Here is a 12,071-nt window from a genome sequence, read left to right as displayed (position 1 = left end):
CGTTTCTTCCTGCAGAGAGCAATTAATACCTGGAATAGCCTTCCAGGTAGGCAAAACTCTGGAACCATTCAAACAACAGTTAGATGCTGTGATGGGATTGTATGTTTCGGTGGAAGAATGAGTTATTTGGGTTGAATGGTCTCCCTCATTTGTAAATGTTTTTTGCTCTTTCCTACCGTCTCCTTTGTTTTCAGCCCTATTTAAGGCCCTGTTATTCTTCCAGTTTCCAATTCTATACTCAATGTTTGCGTCCTTTTAAAATGTTGACAGATCCGCTGTATTTTTCCAGCATTTCCTCCTTTTATTCCAGTATCATTGTTGCCCAGCTCTGAACCATTTCCAGCGCTTATATCTGTTTCAAAAGTATAGTGACCAAATTGGCACACTATTCTTGTGGTCTCTAATGCTTTGTAGAATGGTCACTGTTGCTACCTTGTACTTTTTGGTCTGAAACAAAAGCAAAATACTGTGGATGCTGGAAATTTGAAATTAAAACAGAAAATGCTGGAAAAGCTCAGCAAGTGAGGCAGCATCTGTGGAGAAAGAAACAGTTAATGTTTCAGGTCAGACATTTTGTCAGAACTGGAAGATATTAGAGTTGAAGTTTTTAAGGAAAGAACAAAAGAGAAGGCCTATGATAGGGTATAGGACAAGTGATTAAATGACATTTAAATCACCTTCCACACCACCAGCCTCCACGTTCAACAGATCATCCTCCACCATTTCTGCCACCTCCAGCACGAACCCACCACCAAACACATCTTCTCCTCCCTTCCCTTTTCAGTATTCTGAAGGGACCGCTCCCTCCATGACACCCTGGTCCACTCTTCCAACGCCCGCTCTCCTCCCCACGGCACCTTTCCGTGCGAGCACAGGAGATGCAACAACTGCCTTTTCACCTCCTACCTACCCCAAACGCTCCTTCCAGGTGAAACAGCAGTTTGCTTGTACTTCTTTCAATTTAGTATACTGTATTCACTACTCACAATGTGGTCTCCTTTACAATGGGGAGACCGAATGCTGATTGGGTGATTGCTTTGCCGAACACCTCCACCCTGACCTGCCGGCCGCTTGCCATTTTAATTCCCCTTCCCACTCCTACTCTGACCTCTGTCCTCGGCCTCTTACACTATTCCAATGAAGCTCAATGTAAGCTCGAGGAACAGAACCTCATCTTTCATTTAGGCACTTTACAACCTTCAGGACTGAACGTTGATTTCAATAACTTCAGATCATAACCACTGCTCCTGTTCTTAACATTTAAAAAAAATTATTTATTGGACTGCAGCTGCTGGTTATAGTTCTGCTGTCACCATTTATAGTTACTCTAGACTGATCTTTTGTTAACCTGTCCCATTACCACCCTCCTTGCTTTGCACTATCATCCCCTTTGTCATTTAATCACTCTTGCCCCCTACCCTATCACAGACCTTCCCTTTATTGTTCTTTCCTCCCCTGCCCCCCCCACCCCGCCGGCTCTGTACTTGCTTAAGAAGTTTAACTCTTAACATCTTCCAGATCTGATGAAAGGTCTTTGACCTGAAACGTTAACTCTGTTTCTTTCTCCACAGTTGCTGCCTCACTTGCTGAGCTTTTCCAACATTTTCTGTTTTTACTTTTGTTCTGATTCTGCTTATACATCTTAACATTTGTCTTGCTCATTGTTGCTGCATAATGTGACCATTCTTTCAACATGATTCCAGCGACGAGGGATTTTAGTTGCGTGAATAGACTGGTGAAACTGGGGTTGTTCTCCTTGGAACAGAGAAGGTTGAGAGGACATTTGATAGAGGTATTCAAAATCATGAAGGGTCTAGATAGAGAAACTGTTCTCATTGGCGGAAGGGTCAAGAGCCAGAGGACATAGATTTACGGTGATTGGCAAAAGAACCAAAGATGATATGAGGAAAAACTTTTTTTACACGACTGGTTAGGATCTGGAATGCACTGCCTGAGGGGGTGGTGGAGGCAGATTCAATTATGGCTTTCAAAAGGGGGAACTGGATAAGTACTTGAAAGGAAAAAATTGCCAGGCTATGGGGATAGGGTGGGGGAGTGGGACTAGCTGGATTGCTCTTGCGTAGAGCTGGCATAGACTTAATGGGCTGAATGGCCTCCTTCCGTGCTGTAACCTTTCTATGATTTCATCAATTAATAAACCCAAATCATTTTCCTGTTGTGCTTTGTGCAACAAGGGTTTAAACAATCATATTTACTATTTTAGCATTGTATGCTTAGCATTTCTTGCTGTTAAATGTCACCTAATCTCCTCAGTTGCCCAGTGTCTGTAAATGTCGTCATATCCATCCCCCAAAGAACTTGCTTTTCTACACAAGTGTGATCTGCATACTTAAATTGTCTCAATTGATGACTATTGTGAACAGCATAAGTTCTTTACTTGAGCCCCCAAAGGTAGCTAATCACAACTGCTCGGGCAGAATTACTGCTATTGATAACTAGTCTGAGGATGATTGAATGTCTAAATAGGAATCAGTTTATTGATTCATCCAACTTCACTTAGACAAAAATCTGAGGGAGGCTTGACATAACTGGATATCTTCAAGCTGTGGATTGGAATTGACCCAAAAGGAGACTTGCAGCATCAGGGAGAAATTTAAGCTCCACTAAAATCCAATTGTATAAATATTATCTGACATTTGAATAAACAGTTTGCAATTTAAAATCTGTTTCCTTGGACATGTTTGGCTACACAAATGTTGCATGATTAGAACAAAAAGTTGTTTTATAGGTTACAGACTATGCAATTGCCAGACGAATTGTGGAGCTTCATGCGAGAAATGAAGAATCTGTTCATAGAGTGTATTCTTTAGAGGACATTAGCCGATATTTGCTGTTTGCTCGGCAGTTTCAACCAAAGGTAATATTTTTGTATTTTTCATGCTAATAAAAAAAAGTGTTTTTAAAGTTTTAATTTTAATATGCCAGTTATACAATATTTTTAGTTTCATATTACAAACACTGGAAGACTGGTATTGGACTTGATAATCTTGAGCAACTCTTGTACCCCTCGTCATATGGGAAATGACATGCAATTGATTCAGTGCCAAACTAAGACTGTTCTGTGCATCAACCAATCTGCAGATGGCTGTAATGGGGGTTACGCCTGGTAAATACGCACACTACTTGCGTGCACTACCCTTTGGATAAGATGTCGAGGCCCAATTTGCCTGTTCTGGTAGGCATGAAAGATTCAATGAAACTATTCAAAGAACAACTGGGAATTCTCCTGGTGCCCTGGCCAATATTTCACTCGCTACCAAAACAAATCGCTACCAAAGGATCGTGCTGTGCTCAAAATGGCTGCTGCATTTATCCACATAACACAGTAACTGCACAATTTAATTAATGGTATGTGAAGTGGTTTGGGATGTTTGATGTGGTGTTATATAAATGCAAATTTGTTCTTTCACCAAATTCCTCCTCAGAGGCTCCAGAAAGCTAATTAAATGGTATTTTTTCAATTAATACTGAGCTGCAAATATTTCTCATTTTTTCTTTCATAGAATGGTTACAGCACAGAAGGAGGCCATTGAGCCCGAGCCCGCACTTTGTAAGAGCAATCCAGTTAGTCCCATTCCCCTGCTCTTTCCCTGTAGCCCTGCAAATTTTTTCCCTTCAAATATTTATCCAAATCCTTTTTGAAAGCCACAATTGAATCTGCATCCCCACCACCCTTTCAGGCAGCGCATTCCAGATTATAACTGCTTGCGTAAAAAAAAAAGCTTTTCCTCGTGTCGCCTTTGGTTCTTTTGCCAATCACCTTTAAATCTGTGTCCTCTGGTTCTCGACCCTTCCACCAATGGGAACAGTTTCTCTTCATTTACTTTATCTAAAGCCGTCATGATTTTGAACACTCCTCTCAACCTTCTGTGCTCTATTGTACCCATAACGCAGCTATCTGCATCATAAAGCTTGGAATAAAATATATATTGGCAGGGCTGTAGACGTTTCTGGGGGAAAAAAAACTTTTTTCTGGTGTTAGAGACTCTGATTTTCAGAGTTCAGCAATTACTGCAGGTTTTCATTTCTTCTGCAGGTTCCAAATTATGGACCCAGATTTAGAAACATAGAAAATAGGAGCAAGAGTGGGCCTGCTCCGCCATTCAAAATGATCATGGCTGATTGTCTAACTCAATACCCTGTTCCCGCTTTTTCCTCATATCCCTTGATCCCTTTAGCATTAAGAAAAATATCTCTCTCCTTGAATACATCTAATGACTTGGCCTCCACTGCCTTCTGTGGTAGAGAATTCCACAGGTTCACCACCCTCTGAGTGAAGAAATTTCTCCTCATCTCGGTTCTAAATGGCATACCCTGCATCCTGAGACTGTGACCCCTGGTTCTGGACTCCCCAGCCATCAGGAACATCCCCCCCCCTGCATCTAGTCTGTCTAGTCCTGTTAGAATTTTATATGTTTCGACGAGATCACCTCTTGTTCTTCTAAACTCTAGTGAATATAGACCTAGTTGACCCAATCTCTCCTCATACGTCAGTCCTGCCATCCCAGGATTCAGTCTAGGAAACCTTTGTTGCACTCCCTCCATGGCATGGACATCCTTCCTCATATAAGGAGACCAAAACTGCACACATTACTCTAGATGTGGTCTCACCAAGGCCCTGTATAACTACAGTAAGACATCCCTGCTCCTGTACTCAAATCCTCTTGCAATGAAAGCCAACATACCATTCACCTTCCTAACTGCTAGCTGCACCTGAATGCTCACTTTCAGCGACTGGTGTACAAGGACACCCAGGTCTCGTTGCACCTCTTCTTTTCCCAATCTATCACCATTCAGTTACTCTGCCTTTCTGTTTTTACAACCAAAGTGGATGGCCTCACATTTATCCACATTATACTGCATCTGCCATGTTCTTGCCCACTCACCCAACTTGTCTAAATCACATTGGAGCCTCTTTGCATCCTCTTCACAGCTCACATTCCACCCCAGCTTTGTGTCGTCTGCAAACTTGGAAATGTTACATTTAGTTCCCTCATCCAAATCATTGATATGTATTGTAAATAGCTGGGGCCCAAGCACTGATCCCTACGGTACCCCACTAGTCACTGCTTGCCACCCGGAAAAAGACCAGTTTATTTGTGAGGGGGCCACCCAGTGGAATATCAGGACCTGGATCCACTGGGTTCTAGCCTGTGCTTAGATTCTTTGGGCGGGAGGGCAAAGTTTCAGGCGGAATCACTCTACGCCCTAAACATGGTCTGCTAAATCAGACAAGGTGTGGCTGGTGAGAGTGGATACTCAGAACGGGAGTTTCATTGGCACTGACCTAGAACCTGCAATACAGTCTCTACGCTCAGTAAATTTAAAAGCTACAATTCACAACTTTTTTTGTTCAGGGCGAATGCCTCTCATGTTTTCTTTCTCTGTTTTGAATAATCCCCAGCTGATCTGGTTTTCTTTGAAAGCAACAGTTGGAGGGTGGGTTGAAGTGGCATGTGATAATTCTCATTTTGATGAGGCATTCCAATGATTATGTTGGTAGAATTTGAATGTTTGTTTTTGAATGAAATTAATCAAATGGACAAAAAATGTATAAGGGGAGTGGAAATCTTAGCCTGGAAATTGGACCCGAATTGGGCCGCGATCCTGATGCAGCACATGCTGCATGTGCCTAATGAGACCGATGGCAGGACCATGGGAAATTGGTGCACGGCCTCATTTGTTTACTACCGACAAGCTGCAGGTACTAGTCGCGGCCCCAGAGACAGTTCGCCGGTTCGGGAAGAACAAAGAGGCGGGAAGCAGAGTCAGGGAGACGGAAGGCTTTCAGGAGGGAGGTGAGTGGTGGCCAACAGTGGCCCGTGAATTTAAGTAGAGCCCGGAGGAATGTTCCTGCTCCTGCCAGCTCCACAATAAGGTAAGTAAATAAATAAAAACGGGCCTTTCCGGAGGCAGCCTCCAGTCCCTTTTAAGGATCTAAGGTTTGGCTGCTAAGCACCCGAGAATACGAAGACCAGCCATCAAGTGCATGCTGCGGTCAGTTGCTGACTAATTTTGGAAAGGGAGCCTCAAACAGACATGAGGCCCCTTATTTGTATTTGCAAAGGATAAAAGCCATTTTCAAGCTCAGGCCTTGGACGCCTAAACAGGAGCCTTCACCAACATGGTGAGCGGTGCACTTTCGGCGCATGTATGATGTTACAAAATGAATTGCTGATTATGTTAGAAAGGGAAAAAGTGGTGCACAAATGATTGACTTGCACACATTTTAACACAAACGGCAGTATTGAAGATTTTGGAATGTGTCCCAGATCTGTTGGTGAAGGCATGAGCAGAAAGATGGAGCAATAAGCAAATTGTTACTTTTTTTAAGGACTACCTTTTGTTAATAATATGCATTTTTGGGGGGGGTGGGGAGGGTGGCTGTCTAAGACCAAATCAAATTTGTGTTCAGAAGAATTGACTTTGCTGTAACTCATTTTGTAAGAGTACATGAAATATATCTTGCTCTCAGTACAGTCTACTCTTGATAATTCTGTCAATTTTTAAACAACATAAATAACAGAAAAGTGGGAATTTAGTGGTAAGAAGTTAAATTATCAGATAATTTAAATAGTGATTTTGAAGTAGACTGTAATACATTTCCTAAATTAATATTTTTATGGCAGCTATTAAGTGTGTGAAAGTTGCCTGAACTATCGAATCGGTAGCAGGATAATTATAAGGCAATACTCTATTTGAAGGCTCAGGTAGCATCTTGAATTAAGGGCAAAGCTTCTTAGATTAGACCCTTGGAATTACTCCACGCTTTAATATGTATGATATGCACAGGTTCTGTGTCCTGTGGGTGTTTTATTTTGTTTTTTGTGCTGTTGGTGTGCTCAGTGTTCTTAATGTGTGATGTTTACACAATGTTAGCAATTGCAATGTTTTGTTGCTGATGTACTAAGCTATTTGGGTTTGATTACTGAAAAATTCTATACCCAGTATATATTTGTTGGAGGATAATGTAGCAAATATCAAGGAATAACTTTGCAATAATCCAGTCAAGCTATTCAGATGCCAGAAGCTTGAGCAGTTCATATCTAGCTGTACCCCCAGTGTCAATTCACCCAAATTCATTGATTTTTAAAAAAAATCTATAGTGTACAATAAATACATGGTAGTGAGCATTCTTTGTAATACATTTTCTAACCATTGCTGTTTTAAATCTTGGTTTCTATTTGGACACAGTCATGTAAGGGAGGCTGGAGTGTTATGCTAAGTGAGAAAGAAAAAGGTTGGGGAGTCAGAATTGTGTGTAATATTACTACTGCCCTGGCTATTTTGAGGGACTAGATTCTAAAACGAATCTGGACACTTTTTTTCTTTGAAGTCACATGTCCCAGTCAAATAAATAAGTCTTGGATGCTTACTGATTTTTTAAAATCTTGTTTTCAGATAACAAGAGAAGCTGAAGAGTTCATTGTTCAACAATACAAGCGCCTCAGACAGCGCGATGGTTATGGAGTTGCCAAATCAGCTTGGCGCATTACAGTTCGTCAGCTGGAAAGCCTGGTCAGATTATCTGAGGCCATGGCTCGCATACATTGCATGGATGCGGTAATGTGGAATACTGTTATCTCTGCTCAGCATCTATATAGTATTTTTTGAAGTGTATATTATCCACTCGATAGTAAATTGGTGTGAGCTCCACTTGTAATTTGCTTGGTAAGGGGGATGAAAGCATAGGGAGCCAAATGCAAGAGTGATACTTTATTGTATCCAGCAAAGAGACTGGAAGTTAATGTAAGCCAGCTTCCAAATCTTTTCAGCTTTTTTTTCTACCTTCTTTATATCCTCCTATCAATTCTTAATTCCCCTCAGAGCATGGAGAGGCAACCAGTATTTCAGCGATACCAATCCAACTGGCTGTTTTGTGATGCACAAGAGGGATTGTCATTCCTGACTTCAACTCCATTCTCTTGATGACACAGCAGAGTTTGGGAATGCATTCTGTGTGGAACTGCAGGGACAACTGGTTTTAAGGGAGAAAGTTCCCTCTTGCTTGCACAAAATGTTAGCAATGCAAAGTATTAATCGTGCTAATTGGATAATACATGTTAGTTTGAGAAGTCAAGTTTGCCTCTGTTTCCAGTTACAGTATATGGTTTTAGACTGCCTTAAAATAATCTGAAATACCATGACAAAAATCGCTTGTTAAATTATCACTTTCTTTAATATCCATATAACATGCATTGAAGGTAGCTCTACCAAAGCATGTTCATGTAAATCACATATTAATTTTTATTGATTGAAACATTAGGAGATTTGTGAATTAGGCGTTCTGACCTCTGCCTGATTGTTGAAACTGTCCTACTGTCAAGTGAGGCTCCATGCTAGGAGTACTAACTTATACAATTATCCATTTATGCTCTTTGTTCAGAGGTTTAATAACTACACTTGTATTTAAATCTGTAGTGTCTTTTCCTAAGCCTCCTGGAGGTGTATGGCTGATTTTTTTTCATAGAATTTTCAAAAACCATTGATCTAAGGCAATCTGCTAGTTACCCATTTTTAAGTTGCCCCGAAAGGTACCAATCCACAGTCCAGTCTTAAATTTGTGAAATCACCAAGTACAGTAGATGGGTGAAAAGGAAGATGTATCTTTAAAACTGAAGAACAATACACAGGTGCTCAATGTCTTGTACTGCAAACTTGATGCATAGCTTTCCATGCTATGTGTAGAAATATGTTTCCTCAATTGTTAGCGGCAACTCACTTTAAAAACCTAAAAGGATTTCTCTGAATCTATAGAGCCTCCCTGTAGAAAGTATTTGCTCCATGATGTTACACCACAAAAATTCAGTTAACTTCTGCTCTTTATGTATCTTTTGTAAATATCATGTAAGCAAAAGTTATTTCAAGACTCCCTAAGACAAGTGTTCAAACATACTGACAGTGGTGTAGGAATTAAGAGCCAATGTCTGTACATATTTTAATGCAACAATTTTACAATTTGCTTAATGAAAATGGCATTTCTAGTCTGTCACTGTTAATTTTTCTTGGCCTTACCACACAAGTAAAGGTATAATCAGCTCAGTTGGTAGCATTCTTCTGAGTCAAAGTTGTGGGTTCAAGTTCCACTCCAGGAATTAAGAAATTTGCACATAATCAAAGCTGACATTTTAGTATAGTTCTAGGACAGTGCTGTGTTTTCTTGGGTAAAATGTTAAAACATAGACCTTGTCCACATGCTGTGATGGTTCAGATGGGTGCAAAAGATCCCATGACCCTATTTGAAGAAGAGTAGAGAATTTTCCTTGTTTCCTAGACAACACTTTTTCCTGAATTAAAATATCAAACGGGGTGGGGGGTGGGCGGCGGGCGGAAGTGGTGGTGGGCAGAATGCCTTGGTCTGAGATCGGGCATCAGCAGAGGAAGCTGGGGGGGGTGGTGGGGGGGACACACTCAGTACCTTCACCACACTGACTGTAGCGGTTCAAGAAGGCGGCTCACCACCACCTTCTCTACGGCATCTAGAGATGAGCAATAAATGCTGGCCTTGCTACCAGAGCCCATACTCCAAGAATGAATTTTTAAAAAAATGGGTGTAACATTCTATAGGCCTTTTAAATTTTTGCACCGGGGATTAATGATTCTTACAGTGCAAATAATGCTGGTACTTGAAAAGGATTTTTGTTTAATAGTTTCATCTGCTCCTAACTATGCTGACCCGGAACCATACACCGGCATATCATTGAGGATCTGGTGACTTGTTCCCAGTGCTCAACCACTGTTCCTCTGCAAAGTAGTCACCAAGATGCAATCAGAGCAGCCCAACATGACTCCCACCACCTTGATGAGAAAGTGCTTGGTTTATGCTTAACTCTACATTGAAATTGGAAACTAAATGTGGATAATTCTGAGCAAGAACTTGCTTTTTATCAATATACATGATTGTGATTTAAAAGACACCTACTGTCTGTCTTTTTAGCATGGAATACAATGTATTTTCTGTACAAAATTCCACTATGTTCAGATGAAATAGTGACTTGGGGTTTTCTGTAATTACTTGTCCCATTCAAAGCCACTGCATCTTGGTTGAATGCAAAAAGTCATCCTACCCAGTTTTCTTAAGTTCCCATTGTGGGTGGGAGCTCTTGTAGAAATATGTTGTTAGTAAACATGTTTTAATTTTTCCAGATCAAAAAGCAAAAAATGATACTTCGGCTGGACATGTATATTTTGTCACCGATGCAATCAGTCTAGGATTGCCACACCAGCAGTAGCAATGTGATTTTCTATTCATTATTTTTAAAAGGACAATAAATTGTCGAGAAGTAATGGTGAATCTATGTAAAACCATAGTAAGACCACAGTTTTAGTACAACGTGCAGTTTTGGGCTCCACACTATAGGTTGAGGCAATAGAGGGTATAATGCAGATTCACTAAGATGCTGCCTGGTATGCAGAAATATGAAGAAAGCCTTGGAAAAATTGGGTCTCTTTTCATTAGGGTGATTGATTAGAGGTGGCTACAATGTCTTTGCATAGTAGGTAGAAACGAAGGGTGTAAAACAGGGTGACATAAATATAAGATTAAATGTAAGAGATTTAGACAGAGAGCAGGAGAATTTTTTTAGAAATGTTTTTAGAGGTCGTGGGGCTGTGGAATGCACGACTGGAGTTGGTGATTAAAGCAGAGACAATGAGTAGGTAGGTAGGAGAAAAAAGAAATAAAGGGAAAGGGCAACAGGGTGGGCACATAAGAATAGGACTACTGCTTGTGTGGAGGATAAACACCAACATGGACTGGTTGCGCCAAACGTCCTGTTTCTGTGTTGTAATTTCTATGTAATTCTGAGTTTCACATTTATTACTCGCCAGTTTGATTGCAGGCCTTTTTGTTTTGCCATGCATTAAAACTGCTCCTTTTGTGTTATGACCTAGTTTAGAAATTTTATGGGGGAGGGTTTAAACTAATGTGGCAGGGGGATGGGCACCAGAATGAAATATTAGAGAGGAGAAACAAGGTGCACAGAGGACTGGGAGAGATAAATAGCACTAAAGTAAATAGTTCAGAAATAGGAGGGATCAAACAGGGAGCAAATGCGAGGCAGTGTAAGATGAGTTTGGAGTGCATGCCTGTAAATGCATGTAGAGTGGTAAATAAGGTTGGTGAGCTGCAGACACAAGTTGCTACATGGGACTATGATGTAGTGGCAACAACAGAGACCTGGTTCAAAGAAGGGCAGGATTGGGTACTTAATATTCCTGGCTACAGAGTATTTCAGGAAAGATAGGGAAAGAAAGGAGGGGGGGGGGGTAGGGTGGCAGTATTGATCAAAGAAACTATTATAGCACTGGAAAGGGATGATGTAGTTGAGGGGTCAAAGACAGAATCTATTTATAGAATCATAGAATGGTCTCCTTCTGTGCAGTAACCATTCTGCCCATCGAGCCCATGCGACTCTCCAAGAGCAATCCAGTTAGTCCCACTCCCCCGCCCTTTCCCCGTAGCCCTGCAAATTTTTTCCCTTCAAGTACTTATCCAATTCCCTTTTGAAAGCCACGATTGAATCTGCCTCCTCCACCCTTTCAGGCAGCGCATTCCAGATCAAAGCCACTCGCTGCGTAAAAAAGTTTTTCCTCGTGTCGCCTTTGGTTCTTTTGCCAATCTGTGTCCTCTGGTTCTTGACCCTTTTGCCAATGGGAAGAGTTTCTCTCTATCTACTGTCTAGACCCCTCATGATTTTGTACACCTCTACCAAATCTCCTCTCAACCTTCTCTGCTCTAAAGAGAACAACCCCAGCTTCTCCAGCCTATCCATGTAACTGAAGTCACTCATCCCTGGAACCGTTCTAATAAATCTTTTCTGCACCCTCTCTAAGGCCCTCATGTCCTTCCTAAAGTGTGGTGCCCAGAATTGGGGACACTGCTCCAGTTGTGGCCGAACCAGTGTTTTATAAAGGTTCATAATAACTTCCTTGCCTTTGTACTCTATGCCTCTATTTATAAAGCCCAGGATCCCGTATGCTTTTTTAACCACTTTCTCAACCTGCTCTGCCACCTTCAACAACCTGTGTACATATACCCCCAGGTCTCT

At 41.2% G+C, this 12,071-nt stretch overlaps 1 protein-coding gene across 1 annotated transcript in view; it reads left to right on the top strand.

Annotated features, from left to right (window-relative positions):
• Positions 1 to 12,071, top strand: part of LOC137334158 (maternal DNA replication licensing factor mcm6-like) — an 82,909-nt gene that overhangs the window by 51,940 nt on the left and 18,898 nt on the right. The window contains exons 12-13 of the mRNA XM_067998706.1: positions 2,750 to 2,878; positions 7,423 to 7,584. Of these exons, the coding sequence (XP_067854807.1) occupies positions 2,750 to 2,878; positions 7,423 to 7,584 (291 nt within the window). The remainder of the gene's footprint in view (positions 1 to 2,749; positions 2,879 to 7,422; positions 7,585 to 12,071) is intronic.

Source organism: Heptranchias perlo, chromosome 2 (genome assembly GCF_035084215.1).
Source record: "Heptranchias perlo isolate sHepPer1 chromosome 2, sHepPer1.hap1, whole genome shotgun sequence".
Taxonomy (NCBI): domain Eukaryota; kingdom Metazoa; phylum Chordata; class Chondrichthyes; order Hexanchiformes; family Hexanchidae; genus Heptranchias; species Heptranchias perlo.
Note: the sequence above shows the minus strand (reverse complement) of the source record. Positions and strands in the feature narration are given on the sequence as shown.